The sequence below is a fragment of the Tenrec ecaudatus genome, chromosome 8 (genome assembly GCF_050624435.1).
Source record: "Tenrec ecaudatus isolate mTenEca1 chromosome 8, mTenEca1.hap1, whole genome shotgun sequence".
In the NCBI taxonomy this organism is placed as follows: domain Eukaryota; kingdom Metazoa; phylum Chordata; class Mammalia; order Afrosoricida; family Tenrecidae; genus Tenrec; species Tenrec ecaudatus.
The window spans coordinates 163,262,398-163,279,907 of NC_134537.1; the positions used below are offsets into that span (position 1 = coordinate 163,262,398).

At 46.3% G+C, this 17,510-nt stretch overlaps 2 protein-coding genes across 2 annotated transcripts in view; one reads left to right on the top strand and one right to left on the bottom strand.

The window, feature by feature from the left end:
* YWHAQ (tyrosine 3-monooxygenase/tryptophan 5-monooxygenase activation protein theta) overlaps positions 1-3,272 on the top strand; it is a 33,836-nt gene extending 30,564 nt beyond the window's left edge. Inside the window, exon 6 of the mRNA XM_075557116.1 lies at positions 2,566-3,272. Within this exon, the coding sequence (XP_075413231.1) occupies positions 2,566-2,625 (60 nt within the window). The 3' untranslated portion in view covers positions 2,626-3,272. The remainder of the gene's footprint in view (positions 1-2,565) is intronic.
* Positions 3,273-12,291: 9,019 nt separating this feature from the next.
* On the bottom strand, positions 12,292-12,558 carry LOC142454558 (small ribosomal subunit protein eS27-like). The gene has a single exon (XM_075555831.1). The coding sequence runs from the start codon at positions 12,544-12,546 to the stop codon at positions 12,292-12,294; it is 255 nt and encodes an 84-aa protein (XP_075411946.1). The 5' UTR covers positions 12,547-12,558.
* Positions 12,559-17,510: the final 4,952 nt, after the last annotated feature.

Sequence of the window (17,510 nt, forward strand, 5' to 3'; positions counted from 1 at the left end):
TTTTGGTTATTCCTTCTATCTTTTGGGATATTTATATAGATGCTATATTTTCTCTTTAAAAAATATAAATCTATGAGAGAAGGGGAAAAAATGAGGAGCTGATACGAAGGGCTCAAGTAGAAAGCACATGTTTTGAGAATGATGATGGCAACAAATGTACAAATGTGCTGGACACAGTGGATGCATGTATGGGGTGTGATAAGAGTTGTATGAGCCCCCAATAAAATGATTTAAATTAAAAAATATATATCTACAGATACACAAATAAAAGCATGTTAGAATTTTATCTAGGACAGTTCTATATAATTAGAGTTTTTATTGATACGGTATTTTTTATATATTTAATTAACAGTTTTCTTGGTACTTCATCCACATATCATACAATTCAGTGGTTCAACCATACTGAGAAGAAATGTACAATCTTTACAACAATCAATTTTAGAACATTTTATTTTCCCCCCCATACCCTCATTATCCATGTAATCCCCCCCCCATTTTGGCAAAAATATAAACAAAAATTCTCCAATTTGACAACTTCTATATGTATAATTCAATGCCATTGATTATACTTTACGTGTTGTACAACCATTATTAATATCCCCCTCCAAATTGTTCCACCACCAGTAAAATGAACTCAGTGCCTCCTCAGCATAAACTCTTCCTCCTTCATCCATGGTTCGAGTCTGAGTCTTTCTGTTGTTTTCTTGATAATAGCATTCAATCATACTACATACACTTGCAGAGTTAAACTACATCTACAAAGCGGTCTATATACATGACCACAGTGTGCTCGAGTGCTCCCTCCCACGTCCACTGATCACTCCCCAGCCCCCCACCCCTTTCCAGACAACCTCCCTGGGAATCCAGTTCTTCTGTTTCCTAAACTAGGAACCCTAATAGAAACAATAAAGAAAATGAAACATAAAGAACACAATAATATAATGCTCAAATTAAAAATAAGAGTGCGAAAGAAAAGACCAGCGATATTTTAAAATCCAGATAAATTTCTGTCGCGGATCAATTGAGAAATAAATTTGAGTATAGAACAAATTCAAATAGGGTCAAGAGAGGTCAACTGGCGTATAATACTATGTTTGGTTTGATCCACCATAAGCTGGTTAGGCTTTTTATTGGTCATTGTTGAGAAGGGACTAATCAGAATGTTAATATTATTGACTGCTCATTGACGTGTATATGGTAATGAATGAATATAGGAAGTTTATGTAGTTTTAAGTTTTTTCATCCTGTGGATAAATTAGTTATAGGAAGTTAGGGACTATTTAAGTATATAAACTTACATAAAATTGGGTGCACCTTATTTTAATAAAGATGTACTTAGTAAAATATGTGTGATGTTCTACAGACATTTGAGGGGAGCAGCACTCTGTGTCCCTGTTTCTTGGATGGAGAGATGGTAAAGAACCTGACGGGTGTTTATTTTGAGCTTCACTCTGTTGGGCTCAGGTGGATCTGACACTGAAATTTAGGAAGAGTAGAAAACAGGAACATGGATTTTAAGTGCAGTCTTCCTGGCCACCAGTTTGATGCTGAACTGTTTTATTTGTCTTGCAGAAATAGTTCTTCAAAAGCAAGTTAGTGTTTGTAACTTAAGAATTATATAGGATTTTGACTTTTTAAGGATTGCCAATAGTATTCTAGCTATTTGGATTAAAACCATTTTGTGAACTGGTGATAAATTCTATGAGAGAGAGAGAGAGAGAGAGAGAGAGAGAGAGAGAGAGTGTGTGTGTGTGTGTGTGTGTGTGTGTGTGTGTGTGTGTGTGTGTGTGTGTGTGTGTGTGTGTCGTGCTCCGGTGGTGCTGCAGGGTGGACATTACACCGCTAATCCCGAGGTCTGCGATCACAGCCCAGCAGCTTCTTCACCAGAGAAAGAGCAGGCTCATTTATAGCCACGGAAACCCTCTCGAGGGTGGCTGCATATCAGAATCCACTCCTGGTATTGGGCGTGGCTTTAGTTTATATATGTGTGTGTCATCATCCTGTCTTGAAATGAGACCTTTGGAGATAAGTTTTACTCATCTTAATATCCTGCATAAGTTCAAGAACCTATTCGATACGTTTGTTCACACACACACACACACACACACACACACACTCACAGCTTTCCTGTAACTTCCCTCGTCCACCCACTGCTGTTTAACTCTAGAGTAACCTAAATAAACCTGCTTCATTCTCTGTCACCATAGTCCTTCAAACACTGGCATTTTTCCCCAATGTATTTTTTTTTCCTGATTAGTCTCGTGAAGGAGCTTTATAAATTTAGGAGGGAAATTGATAGTGGAATTTCTCCACGAACTTTTTCAAAGCCCCCTTAGTGGGGGCTAGGTGGTTGGGGTTATAAAAGCACAGTAGAAGATCTACAAGGACACACTTGGGGTGGGGGGAGCTGTCATGGGAGTTGGGCTTTCAGAAATTTACCAATTCTTTGCCATAGTCTCGGTCCTATGTTTGGAAAATTTACTGTGCTCAGAAGTATACTTTATATAATGATAGAACTTGATATGCTTAATAATGATTCCATATGATTCTCTTTCTCCCCCCTAGTTATGGACATCAGACAGCGCAGGAGAAGAATGCGATGCGGCAGAAGGGGCAGAGAACTAACTTCTCACGGGGGTCCTCCTTCTTCCCCCGGAGAAACCTTTTTACACATCTCCATTCCTTCTTCCGCTTGGATTTCCTAGAGCAAAGAAACCCATTCCTGTGTATGGAATCAACTGTGGATAGTCTTTTCACACTGCAGCTTTGGGAAAACTCCATTCCTTGGTTTGTGTTTGTCTTGGCCCTCCTGGTGTGCAGTTACTGCTGTAGAAAAATATTAATAGCGTCATTTCATATAAACATAAGTAACTTCCAAACACTTATGTAGAGGACTAAAATGTGTCTGGTATTTAAGTAATCTGAACCAGTTCTACAAGTGACTGTGTTTTGTATTACTGTGAAGATATAAAAACGTAGTTAATTACAATTGAAGAGTGTTCTGCATCATTTCTTAATATCCACATCCCTTCCCTTACTCTTTCGGGCCTTCCTTTCACTAAGCAACTGTTCCGTGCTCTTGATGTACGCTTTGTGGGAATCCGGAAGTGTTAGATTGAATGAAAACGCATTTGACACTTCTGCCTCCTACCCAATATATTGTGGAGGTCATGTACATCCGCGACCAAGGGGAGTTTCCTTGTTCACTCTTCATTTGCTGCTGTTTAAGTTGACAACTTCCCTTCCCAATAAACATTCGCTTACCCTCCTGCCTTTGTAGTCCTGGTGTTCACTTCACTGTATAATAGACGTGGCTTGTTGCTGCCAGACCACAAGCATTGCTTTTGACAATTAAAGTGCATGTCATTTCTTAAACGCACTAGCAAGGGGGAAACATATACAAGTCCAAGTCTAAAACGTTAGTACTTTTCCATGCAGATTTGGGCACACGGGCGAGGGTGTCCAGTTTGTCTCGTAGGTTGTTATTTAGAGAGTTGGACCACTATTGTGTGTTGCTAATCATTGACTGTAGTCCCAAAAAAGCCTTGTGAAAATGTTACTTCTTATGTAACAGCAGTCACCTAAAATAAAATGATACTATGAACCACTTACAATGGCCTCGTAGCAATTATAACCCTGCATTTTCAGGGACAGGTGAGTTCATCTTCTCTCTAATGTAGTGACGCCCACTGTGCACATTGTGACTTACTTCCATTGGCTTACCTGGAAATGAATGTAACCCTGGGTCACTTCTTAAAAGTGTTTTATCATAGCTCAGCCAGTCTCTTGGGCCATCTCTTTCTCAGTTGTAAATTAATACCAAGTTAAGTGCTTTATGGAATAAAGTGGACAATTGAAAACTAGAGAAGCTAATTCTCTGATGATGAATCCCATGGCAGGTGTTAGAGGTAAGACTTCATAGGTGATGTTAAGCAGGAGCCGCAGTGCTTGCGGGTCAGGTGCTGGACTGTCGACTTGCTCAGGGGTCAAACCCACCCGCAGATCGGCGGGAGGAAGGGGAAGCCGGTGTTTGCTTTTGTACAGATGTGTGGCCTTGGGAACCCTTAGGAGGGTTTGCTGTGAGTCGGAATCAACTGGGTTAGATTTGGGTGTTCGGTGTCGGTGTAAGACTGCGATACTTGTTTAGTTTTCAGGTAATTGTCTTTATGCACATTCGTGAGTTCCCAAAAAGTCTGGTTTTATGTCACAGTGGGGAGGCAGGTGGTCTAGTGGGTTATGAGTTAGGCTCCTAACTGCAAGGTCAGCAGTTTGAAACCACCAGCCGCCCCTCAGGAGAAGATCAGATTTACCTTCTCGGAAAAGCACCGGGGCTGTTCTGCCTGTCTGTGGGGTCGGTGTGTGTTGGAGCCAGATCAATGGCTGTTGAGTTCTCTAAGGTCATGATGGCTGCTCTTTTCGGCGTCCTCGTGAAAGGATCATTTGTGCTCAAGTCGAAAGATCATCGGCATAGTGTCTGTTGCGTCCTAGAGTGTTTGCTTTATCTTTAAGACCAGAGTATAATCAATGTGACTTTTTGCCCAGTGGTTAAAAGCTCAGTGTAGTGGAAAAGTCATCAAGAGAAATTCCAGTCCAAGTTTCCCACTGACTTTCCGTCTTTTATTGCAGACAACAGGCTCCTGCACATGTTTGCTAACAGCCCCCACCTCCCCACCTACAGCTCCCCCAGTCGTAAATGTGCTTTGTGAATCTGTTTACATCAACATGTTAAGAAACTGCGGGTAGGGGTGTGTGAGTGTACGAGTACACACTGGACTGGTTGGCCCCAGTATGGGAGGGATTTGTATAAATAGTAACTATGTGATCTTGGGGGTGACTTGACAATGTTTAACAGGTCTTCAACAGGTACTATTTTTTTGAAAAAGTCTTCACAAACACTACTTTTAAAATCTTAAGAAGTAGGTTTGCCCTCTTTTAGGGATGGGGAAACTGAGGTGCAGATGCTAGTGAACTTGTCCTGATCTCAACTCATTTAATTACTGTATCCCAGGAAATGGACTATTTATTCTGTGCCTCTTGAAAACGAAGGTCATAGCCAATTATGGTTGTGGGAATTTATTAATTTGTAGCAGCTTTTTAATTTTAGAGAAACAGAATGGAAAATAGACTACATAGCAAGTTTTAAGTGTAGTGTTTTTGAGATTAGTTTTTATAAATGTATAGTGGGGTTTGAGGTAAAAATTGATTTATTTTTTTTAACCTATAGGTAAAATGAGTTTGAAGTTATTTCTAGATGGTCTTGAAAGTTTCTTTGTATTTTGTGACTGTGAATTAGGCATGTTTTTTATTTACTGTACGTTGCTCAGGGGATTCTGAAAATGTTACTTTTTTTCTTTGTCCTCCGATATTACCACTGCGACATTTCACAGCCCTTACTTAAGATGACACATTTTGGGTGCCTTGTGTCAGTTCAAAAATATTACACAGATCATGCCTGTTTTCTTTCAGCGACAGCCTGAGCTGGCAGATATTTTTAGGTGACAAACTACTAGAGATTTGTTCTAAGGCTGGCTGAGATGTGATTTCTGGTGGATCCCGGCTCTCTCCCTGCTATTAGAGCGGGGTGTGTGTGTGTAGATCCACTGCTGTGGGTTTGTGCCCTGAGTTGGCATTGGGGGGGGGGGGTGAGTAGATTCACTGCTGCTGTGGGTTTGTGCCCTGAGTTGGCACTCCCCCTTGTCAATGGGAAAAATCTGGGCTTTAAGGGAGGCCACCAAGTTTTTCTCCCTTCTTGCTGACTTTATAAGTGTTACACTCACCTGGAAGGTAGTGTTTTTCTCTATGAAGCTGTTCTCCAATTTGAAAGAACTTAGAAAGATTCCCTGGAAAGACTTCTAAGACCTCTATTCTGAGATTGGTACCAGCACTAACATGTTTGATGGAGCTTGGGAATTGGGACTGAATTGTCGAATGCCTTTCTGCTAGACTTGTGTGTTCCACGTCTGCAGAAAAGAGCGACAGTGTGGCCTGGAGGAACCTGTATGGTGTTCCCCACAGCCTGGTGTTTGGTTTGGGGCCCAGCGTCAACCCTTTGTTCGATGTTAAATGTATTGGGTGCTGTAAGGAGCCAGACACTGTACTAGGCACAGGGGCCACCATGATCTCTGAGCTTCACTTTCCTTTGATCCGAGCCAGGAGTAGAAGTACTTCCAGGGGGTAGTGGTCAGAAATACATAAATACACCATGGACATATTCTAGAAAAGGACCAAGCAGACTAATTGTGGAACTGAAACGGTCTAATAAAAGCAAGTTAACCATGTTTTCAATAGACCTATTTTGTCCTGGATTTTTAAGGACAGACACAGAAAAAGCCACAGGGTAACCTTGGAACCCAAAGTTGTTTTACGAGACTAAAAGCAATAGCTGCTTTTAATAGCATACTCTGATGGGCTCCAGTGGAAGACAGATCATGCTGTGGAAATAGGAACAAACACCAAGACTCAGAACAGTGCCTGGAAGAAAGGACTTGTGTCAGCCCATAACAATTGCTAAGTGATTGCTACGGCCAGGCCTTCGTACTCTGATAACCACTGCTTTGATGACGCCTGAATGATGAAGGCAAAACTCACCCAGGGGACATTTAAAGGAGGGCATGGAAAAAATCAGTTGAAGGATTCTGGTTCTGAGTCCTGCCTGAAGCTCATAAATGAGAGATTTATTGTTACCAACTGTAAGGAGTGAAGCAGAAATAAATACTCCAGTCCTAATCACACAGTTTATGGTTTGACAAGATACTGAGGAGACGAGTTGGATTGAATCATGGTCCTGAGAGTCGGAAAGAGCTTGGAGGTCTGGTTGACAGGTGGCTGTGCTGCCTGGGAGCCACATTCTAGGTATGGCCGACTGGCCAACAGCTGCAGGCCAAATGCTAAACACGAATCCCAGTGATGGGCTCAGGAGCCCCAGAAACATTGGGGAATCAGGAGCTAATCTGCAAAGGTCATACGGGTCCGGCGGTCCTATTCCTAGTCAAGATTGAGTTCATTTTATTATTCACCAATCCGTCCACTTCCTAAGTGATTGCCTCAAAGCAGAAATAAAATAGGAATGAATAAGCTACCTTTCCTGAGGGAACAGAAGAAATTTTATGTAGGCATTGAGTTCTGTGACATTGAAATCATGTGACACATGGTCTTTCATTTTAGGATTCAGAGATGTGGAAAAGATCAGAAACCCACTTCAGCCACATCACAAATATTACTTGTAGGGTGACATATCCTAAAGTTTTTCTTACCTTTTCAATAGATTTAACTCAAGGGTTAATATGAAAAGCACAGCTAAAGTTCCAGTTCCTACAAGTTTCTTCCAAAAAATGTGTTTACATCTCTGCAGTCAGTTCTTTTAGTAGTACACCTGTCCTCCTCCTCCGGTGCCTGGAGAGGTCCAATGAGAACGGCTGTGAAGAGATCCATTGGGCTGGCTAGATTGACCACAGTGCAGTCGGCTCAGAAGGATACTGACTTGGAATTCCAAAGAGGATCATCTTGATAGATTTATTTGAGGATTAAGAATTTTAACAATTGAAAACTACACTGGTGAGAAGGCCAGCTAGGTAAGTTGTGAGGAATTGTTTTCTATCCTGTGTGTACACACACACCATCCACCCGACAGTACTCATCTTGCCCTGTCAGTGACAGACTGGAGGATACCAAAACTGCCATCTGACACGCCAGAAGGTCTGAGTACGGGAAAGAGACACGCTTACATCGATTTTTGTTACAGGTTCCTATGATTTTGTAGCAAGACTTTTGGACACACCCTCATTGAAAGGAGAAAGGACTAGTCAACAAATGTTGCACATCAAATATATTTCCCTTCATGTGTTGAGCAACAAAGAATTTAAAGGCAAAAAGCTCGCCTCACTTCTCAAATTGTCTAGAGAAAGAACAAACATGAAACACCAACCAAACCGAGCGTGCAGCCACGGAACAGTCCTCAGAAAGTGAATGCCATGCACAGGTGTGAGCCCGCAGGGGTGTGGAGGAGGTAGAATGGTCTAAAGGGATTAAAAAAAACACATTACCAAGGATTCTTTCCACCGGTGCTTGTTACAGAAAAGTCGACTGGTTCTTGATTTGCCTCTCCTTCATTAATTAAGTGACCTTATTTATGGAAGCCGAATCACTCAACGGGAACGCCTGCTTTCAAGGATTGCTTTGGGGATAATCACATCCTACACGGGACACAGACGAGTACAGTACGTGAGGAAGACCCTTGGAGAGATGGGTTGGCACAGTGACTGCAACAGTGGACTCAAGCGGAATTGTGAGGGCACAGGAGCAGGCAGTGTTTGCTTCTCATACAAAGGTTGCTTTGGGTCGGAATCTACTCAACACGGGTCACCAAAAATAGTAGCTCAGGGCTGGTGGCTGGTCAGTTAGGTCTGGAAATGCTGCAGTTTAGTGTTAAGAAAACGCGTTAGCTCAGCTGAAAGGTGGGGTGGGAGGAAGCTTGTACAGATGGAAAGGAGAAGCCACGTGGGTAGAGACCCAGAGAGGCAAGCTGCACTGTTGGAGGGAAGCAGAACAGGCAGCTGTGGACCATGTAGAGAGCACTTTTATATGTGCACACATGGAGAAGCAGGCCTAAACCTAAAAACATGCCTTGTAGTGATTGAAGAAGGACCTGCTTCAACCAGTCTCAGACGTGGAGACTGGACAGGGCAGACATGGCTCATGAAAGGACGCAAGTGTAAAGACAGTCTCTACTTGCACAATTGTCTGGAGAAGCAGAGGCCACTGGGGGGATGGTACATCCTGTTTCCACGTCCAGCACGCAGCTACCTACTAGCCATGCATGGGTTTTGAGTGGACTTGGTGTAACAGAATTAATTTTAATATCAATTCTCACATTTAAAAACTTGTTGCAAATACACACAGCAGAACATATACCAATTCAACAAATCGTACATGGAAAATTCAGTGACGTGTTGAAGTGGGAGAACCATTCTCGCCCCGGGTCTCCACTGCCTGACTCCCTCAGTCCTTGTTTCCAGTTTTCCATCAGTTGTGCGCACTGCTTGGTGGTTTCCCAATAAATGTTTCTGCTTCTCTGTTTCATATTGTTTCCCTGGGAGGAGCCTGGGTGGTGCCGTGGGCTATGGATCAGCAGTTTGAGCCCACTGGCTGCTCTGCGAGAGCAAGGGGTTTTCTGTCCCATGAGGGTTTACAGCCCCAGAAACCTTAGCAAGCAGCTCCACGCCGCCTTACAGCGTTGCTGTGAGAATCGACTTCACAGTAGTGGGTTAAAGGTCTTATTGATAAAGGATTTGGAAGATTCAGAAAGCACTTTCTGTTCCTGCAGCCTAAAGAGAAGGTGAAGGTGCAAGTCCATTGCTAATGTATTCAATGCAAATTGGGAAAGGTTCCTAATGGCACTGAGAAGATAGACTTTGTAGGAGATTAATCATTTTCTCTCAGTTCTCAAGGGTGAAAACCAATGTAAGAGAAATGGTGTATATACTTAAATTAACTTACTCTCCTTTCTTGAAAAATCCCAAGGCAAATACCCCCCAGCCTTAGGAGGAGGCAGGCGCTCTCAGCTGTGGGAGAGCATTATACACTCTCCTGTCGCCCCAAAGAGCTTGCTCGCTCATTTGAATTTTGCATTAAGTGCTCAACTTGAGAGCTCTGCTATTGAAGCCATGGAGGTGACACGGAATGGCGTGGCCCCCAGCTATTCTGCTGGGCGGTGATCCTGTTACTGCACCCTCGCCTGCCAGCTGGCTATCCAAACCATTCTGTCTCCCCACTAGGGTCCATTTTCAAGAGCTGTCTGCAGAGATAGGCGCCACAGTGTGGGCAACAGGGCTCTGTGGGGGGCTGCTGTCCCGTCAGTTTTCACTGAGAGTGACCCCACACGACAGATTAAAGCGGCCCCGTAGGGTTTCTTTTCTCACATATTCGGTATGTAATAGCTTATTGTCGTTAGGATGTTACGTACCGAGCGTACAACCAGTGTGGTGGTTTTTTAACTTGTGAGTTAGGTGGAGGTTTACATTTCAGTTCATCAACTTTTGTATGCACAACGTATGCTACTTCTCCAACTAGCCAGTAGCCAGCCCTATCCCCTCAGCTCTGACACGTTACCGCCAGTCTACGGTCTAGCTTAGTCTGACCCCTTCCCTTCCCTACCTGCCTTGGGAGCTTCCAAAGTCTATTTGGTATAAAAAAACAAAACTGTGTCTTGGTCTTTTTCTTAGTTCAGCCCATAGGGTTGTCTCGGCCTCTCTCGTGGTGCTACTAGGTGGGTTCAATCCACTGAGCCATCGCACTGCCCAGCTCCCGAACCCGGGCTGGAATCCAGGAGCCCTGGGCTGACACCTCTGCCGTGAACTTGCTATAGGACGGGAAGCCCAAAGCCACTGAAGGTCTCTCAACCCCAGGGTGGCCTGCTGGCTCCTAGATGACCTAATCGCTGTTTCATGGATTACGAGTCTCCAAAGGATTTTTTTTGGAAATGGTTACAGCCAAAAACTGGGTGAGATAACAAGCTATGCATGCTGATATGGGTTGAATTTCATGTTTGTCTCATTAACTGGAATTTCCCATGGCTCTCTGCTTTGAAATGATTTCTTGAACAGAGCAGAATGTAAGTAAATCTGCACATCACTGGAGCCACGCTGCTCACACACAGCAGGCTGCCCTGCCTGTGCTAATGAAAACTCCCTGTTTGTAGCTCTGGGTCAGCCCGCCTGTTGAAGTAAGGACAGTCATGTCCCTCTAGGCTGCTAGCTCCTTCGGGTGCCGATCCATCCTTTAGAAGCAAGGCACAGAAGTGCACACTGACCACGCAGATCTGAGTTAAACACTGGCATCGTGTCCAGTCCGACTCACCCTATAAAACAGTGGAACTGCTCCCTAAGGTTTCTGAGGCTGTGAGTCCGGACAGAAGCAGACTGCCTCACCGTTAGCCCACAGACTCCTGGGTTCAAATTGCTGGCCTCCTGTTAGCAGCCAAGATACTTAGCCTGGTACCCCAGGCTACTACTTGTGCTGGTTAGGTGGCGGTGGTTAGGTGGTAGTTGTGGTGGTTAGGTGGCGGTGGTTAGGTGGCAGTGGTGGTGGTGGTTAGGTGGCGGTGGTGGGTAGGTGGCGGTGGTGGTGGGTAGGTGGCGGTGGTGGTGGGTAGGTGGTGGTTAGGTGGCGGCGGTGGTGGTGGTGGTGGGTAGGTGGTGGTGGCAGTGGTGGTGGTGGTTAGGTGGCGGTGGTGGTGGGTAGGTGGCGGTGGTGGTGGTTAGGTGGTGGTTAGGTGGCGGCGGTGGTGGTGGTGGTGGGTAGGTGGTGGTGGGTAGGTGGTGGTGGCAGTGGTGGTTAGGTGGCGGTGGCAGTGGTGGTTAGGTGGCAGTGGTGGTGGTGGATAGGTGGTGGTGGCAGTGGTGGTTAGGGGGTGGTGGTGGTTAGGTGGTGGTGGCGGTGGCAGTGGTGGTTAGGTGGCAGTGGTTAGGTGGCAGTGGTGGTGGTGGGTAGGTGGCGGTGGCAGTGGTGGTTAGGTTGTAGTGGTGGTGGTGGGTAGGTGGTGGTGGCAGTGGTGGTTAGGGGGTGGTGGTGGTTAGGTGGTGGTGGCGGTGGCAGTGGTGGTTAGGTGGCAGTGGTGGTGTTGGGTAGGTGGCGGTGGCAGTGGTGGTTAGGGGGTGGTGGTGGTTAGGTGGTGGTGGCGGTGGCAGTGGTGGTTAGGTGGCAGTGGTGGTGGTGGGTAGGTGGTGGTGGTGGTGGGTAGGTGGCGCTGGCAGTGGTGGTTAGGTGGTAGTGGTGGTGGTGGGTAGGTGGTGGTGGTGGTTAGGTGGCAGTGGCGGTGGTGGTTAGGTGTCTTCCGGTCGGTCTTGATACAGCAACCCTGGCACAAGAAGACTAAGTGCCACCTGGTTCGGCACCATCCTCACAATAGTTCTGATTGAAGGCCTGCCTCTTTCTCGCGGCCCTTCTCCAGGGACTGGTCCCTGCTGACATGTATGAAGTACTTCCACGAAGTCTCCCCACCTGGCCGCTAAGGAGCATTCTGGTCGTCCTTCCTCCAAGACGGATGTTTGTTCTTTTGGCAGCCCATGTTATTTTCGATATTTGCAAACACCATCGTTCAAATGCATCGATTTTTCTTTGCTTTTCCATATTCAATGTCCAATTTTCATATGCACATGAGGTGATTGAAAATACCATGGCTGGGGTTAGGCGCACCTGAGTCTGCAAAGTTACATCCTTGCTTTTCTTTTCTTTTTTTTAAATCCACAATGGGTTGATTAGAATGGCTTCCCACTCATCGTGACCCAGGGTCTTTTAGTGCCGCTTCCGTCTGAAGGAGCATCCTTCTGGGAGCCTTGCTTTTCCCCCTGTCGGCTGACAGAGGACAGTAGAGCAGCCGACACACAAAACTACTGCTTGTGCATGGCTGAAGCCCGTGGTGATTTTATAGCAGCCTGGGCATTTGACATCCATGAAGTAGGAATTAGGGCTCTGCACCAGGCGCTTCTTCTTGTGTTTTCTCTTCTCCTCTTCAGGAGAGGGGTGAAGGAGATCCTTTGTGAGAGGCATGATCACTGAGCGGTCGTCGGTGCCGGAAAAGCACATCCTTGCTTTTCAACACTTTTTTAAAATCATTTTATTAGGGGCTCATACAACTCTTTTCAAAATCCTTATGTACATCATTTGTGTCCAGCACATTCTTGCATATGTTGCCACCATCATTCTCAAAACACCTGCTTCCTGCTTGATCCCTCAGTTGCTTTTCAACTTTTTTTTTTTTGCTTTTCAACTTTAAAGAGGTCATGTGCAGCAGATTTATCCATTGCAGTGCGCTGTTAAATCTGCGGACTGCTGTTTTCACAAGCATTGATTGTGGACGCAGGGAAAAGGGATTCAACCTCTTCAGTCTTTTTGTGGACCACGTTGCATATTGGTCCGGTTGTGAGGACGCCGGTTGTCTACACTGAGTCGTGATCCCCACTGAAGGCGCAGTCCTGGGCGCTCAGCAGCAGACGCTCACGTCCTCGCATTCAGCAAGCAGGCTCCTGTCATCTGTGCACCGCAGGCTGCTCTTAGCCTTCTTCCCATCCCCATGCTGTATTCGCCGTAGAATCCAGCTCTGGTGGTTCGCTCGTCATCTAGACTGAGTATGGCGAGAGGACACAACCCGGAGGCATCTTTCCTGATTTCGAACCATGCACCATTCCCCAGTTCTTGTTCACACAACTGCCTCTTGATCCACGTACGGGTTCCGCAGGAGTGGAGCGCGCTGCAATGCAGGGTCCTGGAATTCCCATTCTTTTCAAGGCTGTCCATAGTTCTTTATGACCCACAGTCAAATGCTTTTGCATAATCAGTGAAACGCACGCATCTCTCTGATATTCTCTACTTTTAACCACGACCCATCCATCTGACTCAGCAAGGACATCCCTCGTCCCACGTCCTCTTCTGAATCTGGCCTGAGCCTTGGGCCGCTTCCTGCCCATGCACTGCTGCAATTGTGGCGGGGATTACACTTGCATGTGATCTCAGTGATACTGTTCTATAATGCGGGCATTCTGTGGGTCACCTTTGGAATGGATTCAAATAGGATCTCTCGCAGTCACTTGGGCAAGTAACTGCCTTTCAGATTTCCTGGCTAGACTTCTCAGCTGTGGAAGCCGTTGATTGGTCTGCCGTCAGTTCCTCAAGCTTGTTGTTGGCTACTGCTTGTAGAGCAGCGTGGACTTGGTGCTTGCTCAGATGCTGTCTCTTGACACGCCCGTTACTTTTGGTACAGTAACTTGGGAATTCTTTCCGTCTTTGTTTGATGGTTCTTGCATCAGTATATATTCCCCACAGAATATTTCAATACTGAGCCTCAAGACTCGAGTTTTTAAAACATTTCCGTTTCAGATACACTATGTGTTACTCCTTTTTGGTCTTTCTAACTCTAGGTCTTTGCACACTTCATTTTGAAATTTTCTGTTTAGCTTTTTGATTTCCTCATTTCTTCCATTCCTTCAGTTACCCTACAATTAAAAGGCGAGTTTGAGAGTCTGTTCTGACATCCATTTTGATCTTCTCTTTCTTTCCTGTTTTATTGTTTAATGACCTTTTGCTTTTTCAAGAAAGCTGTCCTTGATGTCCTGCACAGCTCATCAGGCCTTCTGTCACTGGTGCTTAGTGTGCTTGGTGCAGTCAACCTCAAGCATTACAGCTCTTCTCGAGAGCTTCTCGAGATGCAGGTGGGGCAGACTCAACTGGTATGTTGGCTCTGGCAGGCTGACTTTGATTTTCCCCAGCTTCACCTGAAATTGCATATGAGCAATTGACTCACAGTTGGTCCAAGTCATAGTTGGCCCCTGGCCTAATTTGAGTTGCCGTTGAGCTTCCGCGTCTCCTCCCACGGAAGCAGTCAATTTGACTTCCTCGTATACTCTGGAGAGGCCCACATGTACAGTCGCCTCTGCGTTGTTGGAAAAAGAAACCTATGAAGACATCATTGGTCTTGCAAAATTCTATCATGTGCTCTCCAGCTTTGGCCCTGTCACTAAGGCCATGGTTTCCAATGACTGTGCCTTCCTGTTTCCAAAGTTTGCATTCCAGTGGCCAGTAATGACCAATGCACCATGATTGCATGTTTGATCGGTTTCAGACAGAAGATACTGGTGGCAATTTGCAATTTCTGCACCACTGGCTGGTGCCTCGTTTGAATAATAGATTCATTGACTGGATTTTCCTGTACTTCAAGGTAGTTCTTGAGATGCCCTTGTTGCAGAGGTAAGCGATGGCACTCCTCTTGCGTGGGTTGTTCCCCACATAGCAAACCATGTGATTTCTGATTCTAAATGGTGCAAGTCCATTTCCGCTCACTAATACCTAGAGATCATGCATTCCATTTCACTGTGATGACTTCCAATTTCCTTGACGTACACTTCGTACATTCCAGGTTCCGGTCGGCTAGTTGATGCTCGGAGCAGTTTTTCATTTTGTCATAGCTCCTCAGCAAATGAAGGTCCTGGAAGCTCTATCCCAGCAGGCTGTCCGCCTTCGGAGTCCTTACGGCTGACTACTTTGAGGAGACAGCTCTTCCTGGCGCGTCTTTTGAGTGAGTGCCTTCTGACCCGACGGAGGAGCGCTGGTGGCATGTTGGATTACAAAAGTCAGCAGTTCAAAACCACCAGCTGCTCCTCTGGAGGGAGATGGGCCTTTCTACTCCTGGTAAGAGTTATCGTCTTAGAAACTCACAGGGTAGTGCTAACCTATCTCGTAGGGTCACTGTAAGTCAGCCTCGACACAATGCCAGTGAGGATTTTTCTGACCTGATGGGCCCCCCTTCTGGCACTATCTCTGACAATGTTCCAATGCTGTCCATACGGTTTTCAGTGGCTGGTCGCTCTGCCCTGCACAGCCTACGGGTCCCTCATCGTCTATCCTTCCTCTGGACGCTCTGCTGAATCCTGTTCACTCGGGCCGACCCTGCTAGTACATGAAATGCCAGTGACCACACAGGCCACCACCATGCAACAAAGTCCCAGGATGTTGGCAGCCACTTTTTCTTCAGAGGCTTCTGTTAGCCCTACACTGATATACGCCAGGACCCGCCGCAGAGCTCACGTAATTGGCAGGCATAATCTGGACAGCATCAAAGCGAGTGTTTCTATAACCTGGTTTCTAAGATGTTTTCATAAGCAGATCTCACTGATCTGGTTCTTCGGCCCTGCTGTCTTGGTTCCCTGTTGGAAAGCTGTGGTCTGGTGCGCAGATGCTCACCACACAACTGGGGGGGGGGGGGGAGGCAGGGGGTGGAGATCCACATCCATTACTATGTGAACCTTTGCCCCAGCGCCCAGAGGTCTGCTGCTGCAGTCTTGTGGGACCCCATTGCCTCTTATTTTCCTAAGCTAGGCAAATGGTCCGTTTTTATCAGGGTGGGCTAGTCGCTCATCAGCCAGGGGGCTAGGGGCTCGCTGCATCTGTATTTGTTTAATAAATGTTTATTGAGAACCTGCTGGGGGGTGGGGCACCAATCTTTGGCCCCCAAACCAATATCTTTCTGGAAAATTACTGAGCAATTTCTTTCTTTATTTTTGCAATTTGAAAGGTATAAAAACACCCTTGAGGTGCTGACACTTTGTGTTTGGGCCTTGGTTACCCAGGGCTTTGTTGCTTTTCTTTTGGTCTCCCCACTTGATCTCCTGGTCTTGGGATGACTCACAGAGGCTCCCTGCCAGTGGGCAGGGCAGGGGAGTGGAGAGCAAGGAAAAGGGAGAGGCGCCTGGGCGGGCACACAGCAGTTACTGGCAAAGTGAGGGGGACAGTTAGGTTGCTGGGCCAGGTTGAAAATGTGAGGTTACTTGTGGATTTTACTATTCTGCAAGCAGGATTAAACTGGAATTGGTGAAAAGCAAATGGCAAATGAATCATAAATCCTTTAAGACGGCGAAGCAGCTCTTTTCTTTTCCTGGGACTGATCATGGATTCAAAATGTTAAAAACAACAAAACCCTCCCTGCCCTGGCCTCGTGCTGCGTGGACCCTGGTCTGGATCAAGCTGAGAACAGAGGGGAGAGGGCAAGTCTTGGTGTGGCTCTGTACCAATGGGAGCTGTCGAGGAGACAGGCCTCAGGGCTTCAGGGCCAAAACGATATCCCGTGAGGAACACATTAAGTCACGTGAGTGTGATACAAAATGAGAATTAGCAGAAGGGGGGGGGCGGCAGAAAACAGGGAAACGTCTTCTCTTCTGTGCTCTGCAGGCTACCTGACATGTCCCTCAGCCGGGCACTGCGTGGCCAGACCCCTGTACCATCAATGGCTGCTGTTTTTCCCTTTGATCATTCGTTTGCCCCAACAGCTTGTTTTAAAATGCTACAGTTCCTCCCTAAATCTCTAAGAGAAATCAGACTAACTCAAGTCCTTGCGGTCGGTCCTTTTTGCTCCCTTTGACAAGTGAGGCTGGGAGCTCCCAGGGACGCAGTGAGTGACGGAAGAGCAGCTGATTCCCACGGCTTCGCCCCAAAGCTTGTGCTCTGGCTTTGAAGCTACCATGGGATCTTCAAGGAACAGAGCCGTCCTGACTGGTGGAAGGATACATCTTGGAATAACAAAGGTGAGCTGTTGGTCCTGGACAAACGAACAGGACACCCCTCCGTCCGCATCCTTTGTGGGAGAGCCGCAAGGCTGGGAAGAGCCGGGTATTTGGACTGCGATTCTTTAACTGAGAGTGTCTGCTGGCAAGCCCAGAGCTGGACTGCGTCGTTCTCCCCAAGGTTAAACAGAAATCCAAAATGCCTCTGGTCACCAGGTTTCTTTCTCCCTACTGGCTTTAAAGTTACGGCAGGGTTTTCAAAAGGCGGCTGAAATGAGGGCAGAGGACCACTAAGAGCAGTGTTCAGGAGCAGCACTCTGGCCGCGCACTGGGCGAATGGCTGGATCCCGGAACAGGATGCCGTGGCAGCATGGAGACGTCCGAACAATGGCTGTTCTGAGAAGTAATATTGGTGTTTTTATTTTTGACAAATGCGCCAGGACCGTGTAAGATGTCAGCACG

What these genes read in the sequence shown, in the direction of transcription:
- LOC142454558 (XM_075555831.1), bottom strand. Translation starts at nt 12,546, where the DNA reads ATGCCTCTCACAAAGGATCTCCTTCACCCCTCTCCTGAAGAGGAGAAG.